The sequence below is a fragment of the Thalassophryne amazonica genome, chromosome 13 (assembly GCF_902500255.1).
Source record: "Thalassophryne amazonica chromosome 13, fThaAma1.1, whole genome shotgun sequence".
In the NCBI taxonomy this organism is placed as follows: domain Eukaryota; kingdom Metazoa; phylum Chordata; class Actinopteri; order Batrachoidiformes; family Batrachoididae; genus Thalassophryne; species Thalassophryne amazonica.
In genome coordinates, this window is record NC_047115.1 from 32,544,989 (window position 1) to 32,567,616 (window position 22,628).

Here is a 22,628-nt window from a genome sequence, read left to right on the forward strand (position 1 = left end):
TGACAATGCGCTATACTTTAAGCACCCAGGGGGTGCTCTCTGTCATAAGTGTTGTCCAAAAAGACTTTCCATTGCAGCAAAAACATGAACAATGCCATGATACTGTCACTGACAACAGAAGCCAGTGGGTTTTGTTTTTGTAAATAATCAATTTATAATTCATTTACTTTTAATCGCCGGCTACGTCACATTAAGCAGCTGGTCACACTCGCATTTTGTCCACAAATACAGACTGGACTCAGCTGATTCTCACAAAAAAAAAAAAAAAAAATCCATAGTAAAATGTATAATTTAACAGATATACCAAAATAAACAAAATATTTCCTTAAGTGATTCACATAAATACTTTGTGTAGAGTGCAGCTTTAACACCCAAACACAAGTTTGCTTACATTGCTTTAAAAGTTACAAGCATAAAGACAAGAACTTCCAAAATAATGGCGGTTTTCATAGCATCAGGTTGATCCGTGGGAGTTGGGCTACCAATATGTATAATTAAGATGCAATCTGTCTGTATCCCTCAACAAGAACTCCCATCCAGGAGAAGTCTTACCCTATGGTTACATTAGCTACATACAAGTGACAGCAAGTGACAGAAAGTGCTGACTTACGATTCAGTTTCAATCAGAGTGGGCATTTTGCAGCAGCAAGAGACAGCGATTGCTCTGCTGGGGGGCCAAAATAGAACAAAAGTTATTTTATTCAAATGCTGAGAAACGTGACATGGTGGCTACCAATCCGAGTGAATAGGCAGCTGGTTGTTCACTCAAACAAAATAATCCAAGTTGGTGGAATATGCTCCTAAACACTTGTATTTCTGCATGAATCTTGCAGTGCTACAACAGACTGACGTTCTTCCCAGGCTGTACACTGCCTTACGCCCCATGACTGCTGGAATAGACTAAAGCCCCCTGTGACCCTTAACTGTATTAAGTGGGTACAAAAATGGATGGACATAAGTCTAATATGGTTCTCATATATTTTGCAAAAGTTAGCAAGAAATAAATGTGAAAATACTGCGTTTGTAAACAGATAACAACTCTGAAGTAATTTACGAGGTCTGTGAGAAAAGTATCGGACCTTTTTATTTTTTTCAAAAACTATATGGATTTGAATCAGGTGTGATTACATCAGACAAGGTTGAACCCTCGTGGGCATGCAAGAGTTTTTTCACGCCTGTCGATTATGTCATTCGCCTGTGGGCAGGCTTTGAGTGAGGAGTGGTCCAGCCCTCTCGTGGGAATTCCTTTGTCTAACAACTTGCTGAGAGACTGGCACTTTGCTTTATCAAAATTTTTTCAGAACCTGTGAGGCAGATCGAAGTGGACACCATTCGAGAAATTCAACTGGTTTTTGGTGAAAATTTTAACGGCTGATGAGAGATTATGGAGTGGTACTGTTGCTTTAAGGACTTCCCACAGAGCGCAACGTCGCACAGCGCTCCGAGGCACCGTCGTCAGCCTGTTTCGAGCTGAAAACCTCCAAATTTAAGCCTCTGTTGACCCAGGACGTCGTGAGAGAACAGAGAAGTTTCAGAAGAGCTCGGGATCAGCAGTTTATCCGGACATTCCACTGTTAAAGGAGATTTTGTAATGAAAGACCTGCGGATGGATTGGTGTGTCGGCAGGCAGCCGGCGCAACGCGCCACCACAGGAAAAACACCTCCGTTGGAAGCCTTAAGGACAAGTTGGAAAATGTCCAGCTGTTAAACAATTTCTCAGATACTCACTCTACTGAAAGCCATCAAAAGCCGCCTGGTTTTTACAAATGGTTATCAACACGGAGGTGTTTTTTTGCAACAAATGCTGTTTCAAATTTTTACTTTAATGGAGCACGTTCAAAGAAGTTTCAAGCTGTACTCAATAGGAATACCAAATTTAATACCCAATTTGAAACCTGGAAGTTAGTATACACTAGCAACAAATTGAGCAAATTGGGATGAAATTTTTGAACAGTTCAAAAATTTCACCCAGATTTCAAAACTGGTTCTGGTAATGGCCGTAGCGACTACATATACTAAGTTTGTTCAAAACTGCCTAGTGGTTAAGCATTGGGCTTGAGACCAGAGGATCCTTGGTTCAAATCCCAGCCTGATGGAAAATCACTAAGGGCCCTTGGTCAAGGTCCTTAATCTGTTGTGGGCTGGGGTGTTTGGCTGGCTTGGTTGTTGTTTTCTGTTTCTCCCACCAGGTGGTATGCATTCAGGACTGAGTGGCTGAGCATTAGGACCTCACCCTGAACACCTGAGGCTTGTTTTCACGTGCAGGTCATCAGGACTCACAGCTGTGGTGTATTTTGTCTTGATCAGAGATTGCTGCATTTAAACCTTGAATGCACAGTGTGTGATTGCCAGAGACTCGACCTTGTGAGCAGACGTGTGAGATCAACGTCAGGAGAACAATCTCACCATCATGGACGCAGAGACCGCTCCAGGTTTGACGCCACAGTCTGTGAAGGAGGATTGGGTGAGGTCTCATGCTCTTCAGCACACTTCCTGAGGTAATTTGGTTTTGGTGACTTTTATGAAGTAATGACCGTGGATTTGGTGTCCCTTACACCTTGTGTTAGTGAGCTGTCACGTTATGCTAATTGTCTAATCAGCTTCTGCTGCAGTGGAGATTTGAACTGAGTTGTTCCGTGCCTGCAGGGTGAGAAGCTGATGTATAGATTTAAGCCAGGAAGTGTTTGCTGATTGCGTGCACCTTTGAGTTGTGTCTCTCTGTGTGGAGATGGACTCACCTCCATGTTTTCTTTCTTCACAGACTTGGTTTGTCGCGGCCACCTGGGGGGTGTCGGCGGGGTCCCTGGGTCCGAACTGCTGTGGCTCCGGACCGTTTGCGCTGTTGAGAGCGCGCCGTGTTTCCACCTCACCAGACCGCGGACTTTTTAGTTGTTTAGCACTTCACCCACTGTTATGTTTATTAAATTCTGTTACCTTTTGAACCGTGCTCTGCTTATTTTATGCTGGGTCCTTTCAAACGCTGGGTCGGTGCTCCGACCACGTCCGAAACATAACATAATCCCCTTGTTGCTCCCAGTGTGTAGTGAGTGCCTTTTGTGGTAGCACCCTGACATCGGGGTGAATATCAGGGCTAGATCCAGAGTGAAAATCTGACAGATGCATTTTTGCCCAATGATAAAATAAAAATCGTACGTGTCTTGTTATTCAGTAATCTTCATTCTTTTATTTGGCTTTTTCTTATCGTGTACCCGCTCCGTGGAACAGTCTTCCTGCAACCGTGAGACAGTCGGAGTCCGTGAACATTTTTAAGTCAAAACTTAAAGCCTATTTTTATTCACTTTCTTATGAATAGTTTTTATTTTTCATCTGTTTATTCTTTTACTTCTGTTTTTAATTATGTATTTGATTTTTTTAATTTTTAATTCATTTTTTTAATTATTATTTTTTGTTTTTATTATGTTGAACTGTTCTATGTGAGGCACCTTGAGATGGATTTTGTGATTTGGCACTTTATAAGCTGATTAAATTGAAATTGAACAACATTTTATTGAGTCTTAAAGTAAATAAATATGAAATTGGTCACTGGATCCTTAAACTTTGGACATAATAAACTCTACATGGCGGATCCTTGATCTCTGGACATAAACAGGAAGAAACAAAATCTGTAGTTTCTGTCAAAAGCATTTCCTTTCAGATATTATTGGCATGAATGTCTTTCCATATATTTGAGCTGAGCTCTTGTTAGTTGTGCTTCACGTCAGGATGAAAGTCGTAAAGAAATACAGCACGCCTCATTTTGGGAGGAAAAAAACATTTTAGTCGATTGTAGGTTCTTGTCTATATTACAACGTTTGTAAGAGGTGTCATTTTATTTAAAGCGGCAATTCGTTTTGAAGTTATTAATACCGACCAGACTCTGTCTCAGCAGAGAGCGGTGCAGCATTTGGAGTTCTGACAACAGAACAGAGGACGATTCTTGTTTCTTGACTGCAACAACACAAGAGTCCCAGTTAGTGACTTTAATCCACACGAAAGTGACTCACGGTATTTTAATGGCTTGAGAGGGGTTAAGAAGCGGACTTGCCTTTTCTGAAGAGCAGCGAATCAAAGAACCAACGAACTAGTGGATTGAAGCATTGCTTCAGTAGTTCACGTTTCAAAGTGGAGTCACGCTGCAGAAACGGTTGGTTACAGACCAAACCCTGAATATCCAACTTTATTTGTACATCCGTATGACTCTGAAACTCTGAAAAATTTGTTTAATTTATGGACAATCCGTAGAGGCTGACATGTATGGTCGGAAAACCACCCAAAAGTTGATTTCAGTCATCATAGAATGCCTTTCAAACACACTATTGTCTGAAAACTATTTATAAACCACTCACCGTTTCTTGCTGAAATAAGTGCCCAATTTTCCTTGCACAACTTTTTTCCTGGATGCCATGATCATCAACTCGACTGGACTGATGCTATGTTTGTCTGATCCGGTTTGAATTTTCCTGTGTAAACCTGCTGTGGTGCATTGTGGGATCAAATCAAAAGCTGTGTTCACCGCGGGGACACGTTCGGCACCATTCAGGATTATTCGAGATTTTTTTTTTTTTTACCGATGACGAATGATGCGTAAAAAAATCTGACCGATGCAACTGCATCGGTCCAAACCAATCTGGAGCCGGGCCTGAATATGAGTCATTATTGTAAAGTGCTTTGACCACCTGATGCAAATAGAAAAGTGCTATATATTTACCATTTATTTATTTGATGAAGATTGATCAAGAAGTTACTATGATGCTTCAAAACGTACCCCGATTTGCTATTCAGGATGAAATGGGAAGGAACGGCGCTCTGTGGAATAGCCCCATAACAAAGACTAAACTACTGCTAAAAGAGGTTGACACAGAAGTTTGCAGTCACTTGTAGGACAAACCTAGACAGTGTCAATTCTTTTTGTTCAATTTAACAACTTATTTGGGTAGTAACAGAGCTAGCTGTTGTCACCCTTACATTTGTGATATTATATGCTTGTGTATGATTATTTGTTGAAGGATAACATCCGCAGCAACATCTATGAGAGTCACTGTGCCACCAAATGTCTCACCTGTCCGATTTCCCAGATATTGGAGATAAATTTTGCTTTGCTAATCATTAGTGTGACCAGCCACTAATGTCAGTACAGAAAAATCTTTGCCCGGCCCTGGTCCACTCCAGCTTTATAGCTTCTACAAGTGTTGCAATCAGTCATCTCAGAGCAGTAAAGCTTATGTTCCTTCACCCTCCGTCCCTCTCTCTGCAGATTAAACACTTAATGTTGTCAAAAAGACCTACTTAATAAATTCACAGAGAAGTCATGCTTTGCCAAAAGAGACCCAATGTATTTTACAGTAGTGATGATTTTCAGCATCTACCCTGAAGCACTTATACATATTTATACGTCAAACTCATTATTCCGACATGGAAGGAGAAGAGAGTAACAAAGACAGATACATCAGAACTGCTGCAATTTACTGAGGATTGACAAAACTTCCAAGAAAAATCTTCAGCAACACACAATTTAATAATGCTGTTAGAAAATTATGAATATATAAACATTTTATGGTCACACCAGGTCAAGTGAGCGGCGGTTAAATATTTATGGAAGTATAAGAAAAGCTGAGGGTATGATATGAGTACAGATGGCATTTTATCCTCTACCTTCAGCCTTTTCCTGTACATGCAGAATAAGCTGCATGGACAGTGTGTCAAACTGACTTACCTGTACTCTTCCTGGGTGAAGATCGGGATACGGGAAGGCTGAAGGACAGTGATCTCCACTAAAGTGCTGTTAGATTTCACCGGCTCCCCGTCATCGTAGGCTATCAGGAATAACTGCAATGTGCAAGAAAGAAAAGACACACACCCACACAAAAACACATAACATGAAAAACATCATTTTGTTCCCCCACAATACTTTACAACACTTAGGACATAAATCATTTGTTTGTGTGGCTGCCAGGCATTTTTGTGATTGGCGCCCTGATATCAAGTACACTCTGCAAAAATGAGATCTGGCAGCCAGCTTGCAAAGCTCCCATGGAGCGTGCATAAATGTATTGATCGCCATTCATAGACTATGGGGGATTGGGCTTGGAGGAGGCGACAAGGGAAAAGCTCGACAAAGAAGGAATAAATGTTTAAAAATAGACTAAATGATAGCAGAAGATGACACGCGTAGTGACAGAGGTATCCTGATTAGGAGCTAATATCTCACAGCACCTGACACTATTCTCATGCACTTACTCCTTATGTAAGGTAGCGCTGGTTGGTATTCCTTATGTGAGAGGCTGTGCAAGCTTGTTTTTGCAGTGTATTAAACAGCTGTAAACAAAAGCAATGACAAAATCACTGAAATTAATCCCTGATATTGAAGAATCTCTATGAAATCTATTACTGACTTATTGATCTACAGTATTATGAAAATTATAAGATGCCAGACCCCAAAGATGTAGACAGTGTCTGTTAGGGGAATAAAATATCTACCATACTTGCATTTGTGATAAATTTACTGCCATAAATTCATAATCATATTTTATGACTTTCAATGTGAAGCTAGATGTCAAATTATTGCTCTTACTTACACTGTTGCATTGTTCAACATTGCCACTCCACATATTCTTTTAAAGCTACATTGTGTAGGATTTAGTGTTATCTAGTGGTGAGGTTGTAGACTGCATAATTCTGTCGCCAATCACGATTTTGTTTCCCTTCACATTTTCACTTTGTTGGCAACAGGATTCATGCTACTTTGCCTTCTCTTGTGATAGCCAATATGTATGGTCCTCCATTTCACCAAAATGTAGGTTTTCAAACTTGTTAGCCTACACTAGCAACCAGTAGACGGTGTATGGAGGAGCAACCACTGATTCCTCTTCCTTGTTCTTCAGTCTTCCTGCCAGATTCCAAAATGTGAACAGTGGAGTAAGTATGTCCTTTTTAGGCACCTGTACCAACATGCTGGTGCAACATGGTGGCTTCCATGAGGGAGCTCGCTCCCATGTAGATATGAAAGCCTCATTCTAAGCTTATGAATACACATTGATTCACTATTGCTGGTAAACATACAATAAGGAACTGATTATTGTGAATGCTATATTCTATTTATGCTAATAAACACTCCCAAATCCTACATACTGTAGCTTTAAAATATAACATAATGCTAAAATACCCTTGGCTGTATGGGCATAAAATAGGTAACAGAATGACCTCTTCAAATAGTTCAAGGTTAGCCATTTTTGAATTTGTCCAAGATCTGTGTCCCAGGAATGATCCCTGTGAATTTGAAGACCCTGGCAGTAATAGGACGGAACTTATGCTGAGCACAGACAGATAGACGGATGGACGCAGTCTTCTCAATACCTAATGGCCATATTTTGTCCTTGGGTAAAAACTGGTGTAATGTTTAGCCAACTTCACTTTCAATTATTCACATCTATTAAAATGATTCATGTTTGTTTGCTTTGCATTTGGCTGCCCCAGTTGCTTGAGGTCACCACAGCAGATCCAGTACAGATCTGCACTGGGATTTGGCACAGGTTTAACACTGGAAACTCTTTCAGACACAAGTTCAGTGCACTACAGTTAGGGAGGTGATGGCCTTCTTTCGAGGTTCATGAGGGGACTTGAAACCAGAGGATCAACAGTTCAAATCCCTGTCAGACCAGAAAATCACTAAAGATCTCTTGGTAAGGACCCTAATCTCCATGTTGCTCCTGGTGTGCCATTAAGTGCCTTACGAGGCTGCACACTGACCTTGGTATGTGACTGTGTGTGTGAGTAGGTGAATGTGAGACATTATTGTATAGTGCTTTGAGCATGTTTCAAACTGAGATGCAGTCTAATTACCATTTACTTGGTGAACCTCACTCACAGCTGCTGGTGTTCCCCAGTGGTCACCCAGCCAAGTACTTGTCAGAACCTTCTCTGCTTAATTTCTGAGATGTGATGGGATTAGGTGTGCTCTGGCTTTGACAGCTTTCAAATCTGTTTCAATGATGAGTCCAAATGGACTCGCATTCATAATTTCATCAGGGCCAACACTGCGCTTGCTGTGGATGATGTTGAGAACTAATCTAGCAGTACACAGAGAACTAATCTAGCAGTACACATCTTCTAATTTTTCCAAAGATGCACGCATTATTACTTTTGATGGAGGCATTAGGAGGTTTAAGCAGCAACAGTACTGAGGACAGCTGAGGCATGTACAACACAATCTGTCTGCAAACAATTTGCACATGAAAACATTTCTGGAGTTAAATGATGCAAATATATTTGTTAAACTTACAAATGTCTTTTATAGATGCTACTTGTTTTTCAATTGTCAAACCAATTGTTTCAGCCAAATGAAATATAAAGGTTAAAATGATGAAGTCAAACTACACATAGTAGCAACTATGTGAGCTATTGTAGAGCGATGCGCTGTGGCAGCTTTCCAAGTTAACACACATATAAAACAGCACAGATTAATTTCCAACTTATAAAGCTGTTAATGTTTAAAGTCCTTATGTTTGTATTTGCGTCTGTTGTTTTTCTGTTATTTTACTCTACAAAACCTCATAAACCAAGTAGAGATCTGTGATCAAGCTGACAAATGATAATCACAGTGGTAGTAAAATATCTGTGATTAAACACATGAATTAAACTGATTAACCCCTGTGAATGTAAAAATTCCAAACTCTCCTTGAGTATGTCGGACCAGAATTATTTTTCCTTCATGCATATCTTCACACGGTGTGCTACCGTTGTGTGAAGTTTCAGTGAAATCTTTAAAGCAGTTGAGGATGACTTGTACTTATGAAATCCCCATCATACAGTATGGTGCATCAATTTACAAAAGTCCAATTATCTCCCACTGAGCTCAGACCAGAATGACCATTTTCCGACATGCACATCTTCATATAGTGTACAAGGGTTGGGTGAAGTTTCATTGAAATCCACCTAACAGTTTGGGAGGAGTTGGACTTACATAATCCACAGAAAGACAGATGCACTGGGTCACTTCCGGACTTATCTCCCACCCCCAAATTGCTGTTTGCGGGGCGTATAATTACCATCAAACGCAGGGAACCTTGGTGGCAGTAAAAACATTCTGGAAGACAAATTGTCATCTCAAGCAGTTGCAGAATGAGTACGCATTAGTCATTCACCTTAAAAGTAACACTGGGCTCTTCATTAAGGTTGACCCTGGTGACAACCCTTCCTGACTCTTCTTCCACATCAAATATGCTTCCACTGTATGGTGATTTGTCCAGATCCACTCTGTACCGGACAAAACTGGCTGTAGTACCCTGGAGGGAGGACAAAGAGGAAGAAGAAATTAAGATAAAACATCACTCCAACAACATACCCAATGCACTCTTGTGTAGAAACCTGTATGTTTCACATTGTCATGTGACATTTTGAAAAAAGTATTAAAGTAGTGGAACATTTGTTTTGTAATGGTTCCTTATATATTGAAAGAAAAGTTGCAACTTTAATTTTAACCTACTGTACACTTTAATATGACTTTTACTGTCACATAACTTCATCATGAGACAGAGTGAGAAAAAACTGGGTTATTTGCATTTAGCAAAGGCTTTTCTGCTTTTTCATATATAAAACCGGAGACCATTAACTCAGGAAAAAAGTAGACAAAACAACCTCCTCCTTTGCTCCCCATATCCTCTGCTGGAATTGCCTCTAGGTAACATAGGTTGAATTTAGTATTGAATTTAGCATCAGACCCCGTGGGACACTCAGCTAAGAGCATCAAGGCGGTGCCGAGAGGCAGGGGCTGGGACAGATGGCAGCTCGCCTTGCGGCAGGTCATCAGCTCGATCCTGAGATCCAACTATGGGCTTTTTAACTGCAGCAACTTTATGGCCCAGTCACACGGCACTTAACGAAGGGCAACAAAGCCCTAACGAAACAAGAAATCTGGACTTTCGTTGACTTTCGCTGGCATCGTTTAACCTTTGCGCAGCTTCGTTCCTGCAGCTGGTGCTTCATCAGGATTTTTAAACTGTTGAAAAATTTGAACGAAGGGCAACAAAAACCTCAATTCGTCCGTGTTTCATTTTGCTGTCATCCTTGATGTTTTTTAATTGTTTGTTTAGTTTCTGTAACATTATTGTTTAGTTTCACTTCGTTCAACCAGCTGAATGTTTTCACACAGTGCAGAAGCTGGTTTGTGAGCGCTGAGGCTGTTGCTGCTTTCATGTACCGTCGGACATTACAGGGCAAACAGCCTGTTTGCTTGGATTTTTTTTATCTGGGTGGTTGGTCAGCTTCAATGGGCTCAGGCACCTCATATAGGCCAAAATAAATCTTTTGTGTGGCTACAATCAATTATTTTGACACAAGCAACTGCTGAATTTGAAACAACAAAAGAGTTGTGTAATTTCCAACAGTACTTGAATGCAGCATTAGCGGCAGCAGGAGCTGCTGCGTGCGCTTATTATTTTTATTAAATATAAAAATATGAGTGTAGGAATGACAATCCAGCCCTTATGTACATGTAGCAACAGGTAGATGATTCAAATGATTATATAAAGAGCTGTTTTGGAAGGCAGAATTCACATTGTGGATCAGCTGCAGCTGGTTGAAATAACCGCACATGGGGAGTCAATGTGCGTTCACACGCACTGATAAATTTACTGCTCTGATATATTCAGTCATCTTTACACTTATATTTATAACCCCCTTTTGACAGTTTTCTGTTATAAATCAATATATATGGCTTAGAACATAATACAGTGATAGAGCAGTGACCACGGCACACCAGAGGGTTTTTTTTTTCTTTAATTGGAGCACGACGGCGCATGCAGCATGTTGTGACACAGTGTGGATTCTGATGATGAAGGAGATGATCCCTCTTTTGTTCTGGATCCCTCTTTTGTCCACAGACGTGCACACAGATCTCCACAGCTTCTGTTTGCAGTTTCTCCAGGACTCAGGCGCTATAAGCTCCATCCCAGCACCGAGTCCTGGAACTCAGAGATGCAGACACACACTGTTCCAGCTGTGGTTCCAGACATGTTTTGTTTAAAGCGTCAAGATCGTTAGCTTCAGTTTTGTTTAGTTCCTCTTTCGCCCTTTTGCGCTCTTGCTTTGCAGGCTGTTTGGTGATAAAGCTCTTTCATCCACCTTTTCTCAACGAACTGTGACTTTTTTACTTTTTCCCTTCATTCAGGAATCGTCGTGTGCCGTGTGACTGGGCCATTCTTTAACTGCAGCAACTTTTGCATACCTATCAAGGCTCTCCACATACTCATCCACCATTTGGCAGGCCTTTGCGAATAATCAGCAGTAATGACGACTATATCAACAATGGTTGTGAGTGCGCATACAGTTTGTTTTCAGCGGTGATCCAAAATAGCAGCGGAAGTGACATAGGCCCGACCGTACCTATAAGATTCAATACTGCATCACGTTAGCTAAGCATGATGTAACCTCATTTTTGAATAAAATACTGCTCTATCAAATTATAAATAGCTGCCTAGCTATTCTAGCATATATCTGACTTATAAAACTTATTTGTGAGCAAATAATGAATCTTCAGTATACCCTCGGCTGGTGACCTCCAACACTCACTGGATCAGTTCGCAGTCGAGTGTGAAGCGGCTGGGATAAGGATCAACACCTCTAAATCTGAGGCCATGGTTCTCAGCAGGAAACCGATGGATTGCCTACTCCGGGTAGGGAATACGGCCTTGCCCCAAGTGAAGGAGTTCAAGTACTCGGGGTCTTGTTCATGAGTGAGGGGACGATGGAGCGTGAGATTGGCCGGAGAATTGGCGCATTAGAGACAGTATTGCATTCGCTCTACCGTACTGTTGTGACAAAAAGGGAGCTGACCCAAAAGGCGAAGCTCTTGATCTACTGGTCAATCTTTGTTTCTACTCTCACCTATGGTCATGAGTGTTGGGTCATGAAAGCCGAAAAAAATACATCACGGGTACAAGCGGCCGAAATGGGCTTCCTCAGAAGGGTGGCTGGTGTCTCCCTTAGAGACAGGGTGAGACGTTCGGTCATCCGTGGGGAGCCCGGAGTAGAGTCGCTGCTCCTTCGCATTGAAAGGAGCCAGCTGAGGTGGTTCGGGCATCTGGTAAGGATACCTCCTGGGCGCCTCCCAAGGGAGGTGTTCCAGGCACATACATCTGGGAGGAGACCCCGATAAAGACCCAGGACTAGGTGGAGAGATTATATCTCTACACTGGCCTGGGAGCGCCTTGGGATCCCCCAGTCAGAGGTGGTCAATGTGGCCCGGGAAAGGGAAGTCTGATGTTCCCTGCTGGAGCTGTTGCCCCCGCAACCCGAACCCAGAAAAGCGGTTGAAGATGAATGATGAGTGAGTGCTGTTTACCCATTGGATATTGTGAGCTTGCTAGCGCATAGTGGTTGTAATAAATAGTTTAAATTTGATATTTTAACACAAGCATCATACTCCTTCAGTGACTGTACCCTTTAAATCTGAAAATCCTAATTTCATATCGGTACACATTTATGAGCCCTCCAGCATATGCCAGTTTTCAGCACCTCTTTCTTTTGATATGGACTCCAATCAATGAATAGACTGCATTCATATAGCACGTTTCCATCTGCATCAGACACTCAAAGCACTTTACAATAATGCCTCACATTCACCTCAATGTGAGGTTGCTGTCACACAAGGCGCTCACTACACACCAGGTGCAAATAGGGGATTAAGGACTTTGCCTAAGGGCCCTTAGTGATTTTCCGGTCAGGCTGGGAGGATCCTCTGGCCTCAAGCCCAGTGCTTTAACCACAAGACCATCACCTCCCCTAAATCAAAATAATCTAAATAATCAATCTTATCAATCCTTTATTGAGAGTCTCTTGAGCTTTTCTTTTACCTGCTGGTTTCATCTCACAGTAAAATATTAAAATAGCCTGTTCTAAGGTTATTTTAGTGAAAAAAGACATCAAAATTACTTTCACAACTAACAAATCCTCTGAAAAGCACACATTATCTAAAATTCTTCTGGACATGTTCTTGAATTTTCTCTGTTGCAATCAGGGAGTCAATATTTAGTTCCCAGTGAAACTAACCACTCTTCTAGATCTTCTATTTTGGTCTTATAGAGACGGGATGGCACACTGCAGTGAAGCCAGTACCCCATATTCCCGCAGCACCCCCCACAGGATACCCCGAGGGACCCAGTCATACACCTTTTTTTTAACTGTTTGCATAATCTGATTGCGATGACTAACCCATTCACCCATTCATCTACATATTTAACATCCAAGCTCTGCACTGCTACCAGCACAGCAAATTACCATACACATTTGCATATGATAAGATCCATGTAGACTGCAGCCACTCATATTTCAATAGACTATTGTAAATCCCTACTGTGAACTTGAATGAGTCATGTACTCGAAGCTCTGGAGGAGTATTGTTTAAAATGATGGGGAATTTAATACAATGGCTTCTGCTTCATGTTCTTCCATACAAGCTAAAATTTCATCAAATTATTTAAATGCACTAGAATCATCAATTAGATGTAATTATTTATAATCCAATTATGAGCAAGACTTCTCAAAGTAATCTTACTTATAATTGTATCAATTTCATTATTAAAATAGATGCATGCCTAAATAAAACAATATAATAGACTGGTGAATATGATCAGTTTAACAGCCCTTTGTGGTCACTTTTGGAGCATTTTTTCTTAGTGTAAAATGAACTGCTTCACACTCTTATCATTGTTAATACCAGTTAAGACTGTCAGAGCTTTTATAAGTCTGACCCTCACACTTCCTCATCTTGTATTAAGTCTTTGTGGCTCATTCATTCAGCTCTCTTCCCTTTTAGTTGGAATTACAAAACTTCCTGATTAAACCCCAGACTCAGACACATCAGTGAGAGCTTGGACTTTATTATGACCCTTTGAATGAGATTAATCACGGTTCTTGATTACTCATCATCTCAATATCTTATCCAATTCCCTCCCTTAGGTCCTCCAATTCAAAGTGATTTTTTTCAAAGAAGATTCTCGAAGGTCTGTTCCCCAGCGTGAGCTGATTTTATTCCACTGAAACTGAGTAAAAACCTGAGGCTAGAGCAGAAAGGTAAATCCCATCATAGCAGCAGCTCCCCTGGGAGGCTGCCTCGCACACACACAACTCAAAGAAGTTATGAAACCATCTGAGTAAATCACTACAAGATTCTCTAAAGTCTTATCTATAAAAGCTCATCAAATTGCTTTCTAACATGCAATAGAAAACTGTCAGTACAGGACATTAAGAAAATAAAGTATCTTCAAAGAAGCATCAAATAGAGTCAGATGAACTCTATGGCTGCACATTTAAGATACTATCTTGACAACAGATATAGAACAAATGCTTTTGCGGCATGTCCAAGTTCTGTTTACTATCGAAAGGGTGTATGAACTGAGGGCAAATGGGTTTGATTCACTGTGCTTATTAGTCATATACGTGTTGTGCAAGAAGCAAGTAAGTCACCTACAGGCCCTGCAGCCCATCAGGCTGATCCTTATCCCCGAATACCACAGGGCAGGGATATTCAATTAATTCCCGAAATGGCTGAGAGGGTGCAGCTTTTCTTTGCAACCACCCACTCCACCAGGTGATTTCAATCAGTTAATCAGTGAAATCACCTGGTGGAGTGGGTGGTTGCAAAGAAAAGCTGCACCCTCTCAGCCCCGCCATACGTGAATACCCCTGCCATAGGGTATAGCACCTGAGTGTATATGACTCTTCCTAAAAGGCTGCCAGTCCATGACAGGTTATTTCCCTAAACAAGGCTGGTACCCATTTACAGCTGGGTAGACTGGTATGATGCAGATGAAGTGTCCTGTTCAAGGAGACATACAGGTAGCCTGGAAGGAATGCACACACATGCGCTCACACACACACACCTGTGTGTTGGGTGCCGCATATAAACTGAACCAATGAGGGCTGGCATGTTGTTCCCTTTAAATCAGTGTGTGACAGGTGCAAAGTGCTGTGGTATTGAGAAAGCAGATACAAGTGAAGGCCTTTTAATTGCACCTTAATGGATACAATACATAGTGCAATAGCAGACAGAAGCCACCAAAGATCCCTGAGGTGAAGCAGGGAATAATTTTTGTATTACCGGTATTTTCCATGAGTGTTTACACTTATTCTGTTTCATAGTTGTTTTCAATTGGCTTTCATTGTGGATGTAACACGTGTTGTTGCTGTGCATATATTATTTCCTGTCTCATTTAAAGGATGTGGGTGCTGGGTGGAAATGAGCAATGACATCAGCACTGTGCATTGTGCTGCTTTGTGCCAGGTTTATGGTAGAGCTCATAACGTTCTTTGCTCAATGCCAAACATCTAGTACACAATCAATTGACTAGTTTTAGAGTCCTCCACACTTGCATGATACCAAGACCCGGCTGCAATCTTAAAACATATTTACAATCCAAGCAAACCATTTAGAGGAAAAAAAAAAATGAAGTAAATAAACTCAACAGTTTCCTCGTGGATAATTCCAGAAGTTGCACCTTAATGTTCACCTTCATTTTATGATTACTTTAGTCATATTAAAACATTGTTGGCAATTAAGCTTCTGAGTGTTCTACTCAATATTGACAACTGGATCATATCCTCCTGTGAACCGAGGAAACAAAGTATCTTTCAATTTCACTTTTTTTGTCCACAACAGAGAACATAATGAATGGGCTGTGTCTCAGGAGGCAATTAGATAAATCTCATTTTCAAAACACTGCTGTAAGTGAAATAAAAATGCACCAACAAGGCACTTGTATCAGAACTTGGAAATAACTCAAAAGCATGTTTTTCCTAGTGTTAAAACTGTGCAGTGTAGAGATCAACATGTCTGTCCATGTTATGAATACATATACTGTAAATCTAACATCACCAGCAATTTGCTAATTTTTTTGTCATGTGCTACATCACACATGAAGTAACGGATGGGTTAAAAACACACAGTGAAGTGGCCTTATTTCTTCTTAATGTGTTGTACCACTAATCTACTGACAATTGTTACTATTTTGAACATATAGTGGATTCGTGATTCCCAGACATCTTCCCTATTGATTACTGTGGTATTACAGATGCTGGTCATATAATTAGAACATCACAAAAAAAGTTGATTTATTTCAGCAATTCAATTAAAAAAGTGAAACTTGTATATTATATTAATTCATTACACACAGACTGATATATTTCAAGTGTTTATTTCTTTTAATTTTGATGACTAGAACTGACAACTAATGAAAACCCTGAATTCAGTATCTCAGAAAATTAGAATATTGTGAAAAGGTTCAATATTGAAGACACCTGGTGTCACACTCTAATCAGCTAATTAACTCAAAACACCTGCAAAGACCTTTAACTGGTCTCTCAGTCTAGTTCTGTAAGCTACACAATCATGGGAAAGACTGCTGACTTGACGTCTTGTCTGGGCTAAATACAAAAAGGACTGGACTGCTGCTGAGTGGTCCAAAGTTATGTTCTCTGATGAAAGTAAATTTTGCATTTCCTTTGGAAATCAAGGTCCCAGAATTTGGAGGAAGAGAGGAGAGGCACAGAATCCATGTTGTTTGAGGTCCAGTGTAAAGTTTCCACAGGCTGTGATGGTTTGGGGCCATGTCATCTGCTGGTGTTGGTCCACTGTGTTTTCTGAGGTCCAAGGTCAACCCAGCCATCTACCAGGAAGTTGTAGAGCACTTCATGCTTCCTGCTACTGACCAACTTTATGGATATGCAGATTTCATTTTCCAACAGAACTTGGCACTTGCACACAGTGCCAAAGCTACCAGGACCATGGTATCCCTGTTCTTAATTGGCCAGTAAACTCGCCTGACCTTAACCCCACAGAAAATCTATGGAGTATTGTGAAGAGGAAGATGCGAAACGCCAGATCCAACAATGCAGAAGAGCTGAAGGCCATGTCAGATCCCGCTTTTTAGATACACGGCACACGCTCACCCTCCGATGAGTGTGTTTGTGTAAAACCAGCTCTCCGTCTCTGGGGTCCGACCTTCGTGTCTCCACGGGTATTACCCGACAGGGCTGCACAAAGGCTGTTCAAGCTGGTGGCGAGGAGATTCGTCTAGCTGCTCACTGCCTCCATCCGGACGTCCACCCCGCTGAAGCTGATCTCGCATCCCAGTCGAATAGCCTTCTCAGGAACCAGGATACGAACCGGCCACGCCCGTTAACGGCAGCTCTCCTCTTATGGATCAGGGCTCTTGGAATGTTGCTAGATTTTAAATTTAGTGACTCGTACAGCGAGTCCCCAGGATGTTTTATTTTCATTAAAAACCAGACTAACCTTTTAGAGCCTTTTGATGTTGTACACCCAATAAACTTTAACTTTTACACCTTAAGAAGCATCAATAATCCAATGTCCGAGCCTTAACACTTTAACTGCATGCTTGGAATTTTATTGCAGGTTTTGCAAGTGCCGATAACATAATCAAAATAGGTTATATGGTGATAATTTCACAACAGTAATTCAAGTATAATTAGAATAATGATTGGCAGAGATTTTTGTTTTTAATTCAATAATTCTGACTGATCTCACTTTGACTGGGACTGGATTGACTTCTTAACAATTTTTTCTAGGAGTGAGGGAAGGAGGTTTTTGAGGTTAGGGTCCCCAGCTCGATGAACTTGATTTCCTCTTCATCAGCTATTAGTCGTTAGCTGACCACGATCCTTGTGTGATATTGTAATCCTTCAGGAAGTTAATCCACATAAGAATTTATTCCGTCTTCAATCAACCAAAGGTTGATCTAATCCATTCTGGTATGCTGTGATGTTCCTTGAGAGAGAAATCGTTGAACATTCCCCACTCAGACTTAAGGCCAGTGGTTATCCTCCATTGTTCTGCTACTCCGTGACTGGACGGCCTGAGTGGGAGTTGAAATCTCTCTCAAATGATCTTTTATGGCTCCAGTCCTCTCACTCCACGTTTCCAATTGCTGCTCACAAGATGGTCAAGTCTTGTGATCTCCTCGTAGCAGGGGAGTAATGGCAACAGCACCTCTCCCTGGAAGAATAACCCCGTTTTCTGGTGTTTCAACAAGTTATATATGTTCTTGACTCCAGTCATCCTCAGATGATCTTGGTTACCATGGGGACGCTGTTGATTCAAAACCTCCTCCCTTCTCCTTCTGCTTTACTGGAAATCTCCGCAGCCCCTACCAGTAACTTATTTCTCAAGTTCTTCTTTTCTGTTAACACTTCAGCTTTTCTGAGAATTCGTTCTTTTAAATCATTTCTTTAAAATCACATCAATCATATTCAATCATTTCATTACAACTCTCTTTTACATAAAAACAATTCATATGATCATATACAAACATTCTCATTCCTTATTATTCATTTCATATTTTACTAACATTTTAATCATTTGATCAGTTGTTTAACATCAGCTTTTCTTGCCCCACTTGCAACATCTTCTTCACTTCCTCTTTTTCTCTGACTCTGCACTCTTTATGAAAAACAACTCATATAATCATTCATTTCACTTTTTTGTAAAATACATCCTTTAATCAACTCTTAATTTTAACACATTACTACTTCATTTGATCATACTTGTCATGTTAGAATTATTTTTAGATATATTCCATCGTCACCGAGTTCATTCCGTGGGCCTCCCCATTTGCAATGGAAAAGTCTGGTATGACCTCACTTACTCCTGGAAGGTACCAAACACTGTGCAGTTTAATCCAACAGCATGTATATTAATTCCATGGCACATATTATATTCCAAGATGAAAACAAGCTGAAAGCAAGCTTAAAGTCATCTTTCCTGACAGCCACTATCAGAGCAACCTGGGCTCTCATACCACCTGAGTAGTGCCACAGACTGATCAACTCCACGCCACATTGCTGCAGTAATTCAGGCAAAAGGCATCCCAACTACATATTGGGTGCTGTACATGCTCATACTTTTCATGTTCATGTTGTTTTCAGTTGGCCAACATTTCTAAAAATCCTTTTTTGTATTGGTCTTAAGTAATATTCTAATTTTCTGAGATACTGAATTTGGGATTTTCTTTAGTTGTCAATTATAATCATCAAAATTAAAAGAAATAAACATTTGAACTATATCAGTCTGTGTGTGAAATAAATCAACGTTTTCATGATATTCTAATTATATGACCAGCACCTGTATGTTACTGAACAAATATTTCAAAAATATGTTCTCGCAAATAAACAATTATCAAAGATAAGTAGAACATCTGTAGGTTTAATTGCCAATATCTTAAAGTTACAGTGTAGAAGATTTAGTGTCACCCAGTGGCAACATTGTAAACTGTATTATCTTGTCACCGCTCATGACTTAGCTTCTCTTTAGGTTGTGGCTTCTTTGGTGATGGGTATTCATGCTCCCTTGCATTCTGTTGTGATAAGCAATATATATGGTCCTCTGTTTCACAAAAAAAAAAAAAAATGAGGGCTATCAAACTTGTTAGCCTGCACTAGCAGCTAAAATACAGTGTATTGGGAGAGTCCACTGACTCTTATTTCTTCAGCCTTCTAGCCATGTGAAAAGCAGAAGAGGTATGTCCCTTTTGGGGTACTATACAAATAAGGTGGTGCAACATGGCAGCCCCCATGTTGGGGACCTGCTACCATGCAGCTTTAAACAGGTTATTCTCCATGAATTATACTTTGTAATTGTAATTATTATACTTTATTAATTGTATTTAAACACTAATGAACAGATGGTCATGTATGCTATATTCAATTTCTGCTATTAAACAATCCTAAATCCTACACACTGCAGCTTTAAGAAAGTACATCCGTGAAAAGAAAAACAAAAGTGGATTAGCTTTTTTAAATGAGGTATTCAACTCACAGATGCACCACAAAAATGAGCATATTGGCATCAGCAATTTTCTCTTATGCCACCACAACACAACTCAACTTAACATTTTAAAGAAAGAACCTTTCGACTTTCGACAATTAAAGAACTTGCTCTAGATCACAGGAAAAACACTGAGTGATGGTTCACACATGTTCAACACAAAAACTAAGGCTCGAGGTGAGAGCACAACAGCCAAGGCAACGCGTTACTATTTCACCTTGATGATGAATGACTCAATGAAAATGATTGATGATAAAAGTAATTTCATTTTAATTAAAGACTGAAGTAACAAGTGCATCTCTATAAAAGAAAATAAGAACTTATTTCTTAAATCATAATATACAATACAATTCAATTTCAATCGCAAATAAAGCTCCCCAAACCTTATCCAAAGTCTCCGAGTGAAACATTTGTTTCCATGGTGACAGGCTATGAGCTTTCGTGGCACTGCCAAAAATATTATCACTTTGAAAAAAAAAAGTTGCAGGTAAAATGTATATTGCATTCTTGAGAAAAAGAGACGGACTCATCAGCAGAAATGTTGATCACTGGAATTGTACATCAGTAATATTTTTCATTAGCAGCAAGAAGATGACACTTTTCTTCTCTGTCTGAATGTTAAAATGGAAATGAAGCTTGCGCACATGTGTGTTTATCAGGCAGCAGATTAAAAACCCTCAGCTACCGCACCAAGGTGTGCATGACAGGCAGCCTGTCGATAAAATGCTTTGAGCTCCCAAATCCAGGTCAATAAGAGACTGGGTGAGTTCATTCCTCAAACTAATCCCTCTGTCTGTCAAACCACTCTAAAGACTCGCTCCCAGCTCTCCGCTGCCACGCGCGTCGCTGCACAATGATTATTTTGTGGCCTTCACTAGTGCTTGATATATTGGTTGATCGGGGTATATACTCTGTATAGAGAGGGGAAAAGGTATGTTTGAGCTCAAGAAGAGAAATTCTAAAAATGTAACACAGAGTGTCAGGGAGACAGGAAAGGAGGAGGAGGAAGACGAAGGAGATGTACGACATTATTCGTGACTCTTGGGAGATGTTTTATCATTCTCACCCATAGCTGAAAGTGACAGGCATCCATATCACGAACCTTTTATGCAGTGGAGAGGACACAAACCACCAGAGTGCTGGTGAGCTCCGCTAATAACAAACATCTTCCTAAGATATGCTGGACTTTAAAGGTGGAAGCTAATAGGACAAGGTGGATAATAGGATACCGGGGGTGGAGGATTCCTGTTTTACTGTGATCATTTGAAAAGTAAAAAAAGAAATGAAAAATTGCAATGAGAAAAAGGCTGCTATGGGGAAATCTGTCTGAAGGGAACTATGTGTCAAACAAAATCAGAAAGGAGTGGGGTAAAGTGAGACCAATGCTGACTCACCAAGTGCAACTTAAGGTAGGCAGTACCGCCTATAAAAGAAGTGTAGTTGGGTTGTATAATGTGAAACCAAACCAAATAATATTGCTGTACAGAATACAATTGTTAGTACTGCACATTACACACACAGATATATATATAATGCTGATCCCGTCAATCCAGTCAAAGAGACAGAGTTCATTTGTCACATCAAACTGGACACAAGTGAAAGGCTGGTTTCAAGAGTCACCTTAAAGGCCATTAACGTTGAAATGAAACAGTTGATATAAAGATATAGAGTTGGTTGTCATCTGCAGAAGACCATCGACAGATCGAGGAAGTGGCTGACATCAAGAAATCCTACCAGTAGCAGGATGTAAGATACAAGCTGGGACAGCGTACACAGAGGCGCAACCAAGCATCAAGAATAGTGTACAGGAACATCTATGTCGCATATGGATTAGAAGTCTCCACGTCCCAATGGGAGACACCTTCGAAGTTGCTTGAGAATGACAGGGCTAAAGTCCTGTGGGACTTCAAATTCAAGACAGACAAGCAGCTGCTGGCCAACTAACCAGATGTAGTGGTAGTTGACAAGAAAGACACAATGATGCTATCAGCAATCCCAGCCGATAGCATCTTCAGAAAGAATTAGCACAACAAAACTGAGATGTGGAAAGTAAAGTCCAAAGTGATCCAGTAGTAATAGGGGCATTAGGGGGCTGTAACCACAAAACTAGAAGAGTGGTTCCAGCATATTCCAGGCACAACATCAGAAGTCTCTCTGAGGCTGCATCACGGCGTTGCTGTGCGCCATGCGGCACCGCCGCGACGTGCGAAGCCTCCGATCCTCTTTCCATGACAAAAACTCCTGTAACAGTGGAATGTGCCATTCATTTCCAAACTGGATGCTGTGTTTTATCCGGGACGTCGTCTGACTAGCACAGGAATTGTGAAAAGACATGGACATCAGCACATTTTCGGTACATTGGAGCCATTGGAGCAGCCACTGGGGGTCATCCTTAAAGCGACAGTAACACTCCTTATTCTCTACCAAGCCCGTAACATTTTCACCGAAAGCCAGATAAATTTTTCTAATGGTTTCCAGCTGCCAGTCTCTAACAGTTTCTGAAGAAATTCTGATGGAAAAAAAGCCCAAATCATTCTGCCATTTCCTGAAAATGAAAATCCAACGAGGGGCTGGACCACTCCTCACTCAAAGCCTGTTCACAGGCGAATGACGCAACCGACAGGCGTGGAAAAACTCACGAATGCGCACGAGGGTTCAAGCTTGTCTGACGCAATCACGTGATTCAAATCCAATGGTTTTTAAAAAAAATAATAAGGTTGTATAACTGCATTATCGTCAGTAGACGTGCTGTGCTGTTTACCCCATGAAAGCACTGTAATAGTAAAATTGCAAA

General features: G+C 40.7%; 1 protein-coding gene across 3 annotated transcripts in view; it reads right to left on the reverse strand.

The window, feature by feature from the left end:
* The window catches only part of pcdh15a (protocadherin-related 15a), a 707,751-nt gene that overhangs the window by 143,210 nt on the left and 541,913 nt on the right, over positions 1-22,628 (reverse strand). For all 3 annotated transcript variants that reach the window (XM_034185498.1, XM_034185497.1, XM_034185496.1), the window contains 2 exons: positions 9,141-9,281; positions 5,714-5,826 (listed from right to left, as the gene is read on the reverse strand). In XM_034185498.1, the coding sequence (XP_034041389.1) occupies positions 5,714-5,826; positions 9,141-9,281 (254 nt within the window). The remainder of the gene's footprint in view (positions 1-5,713; positions 5,827-9,140; positions 9,282-22,628) is intronic.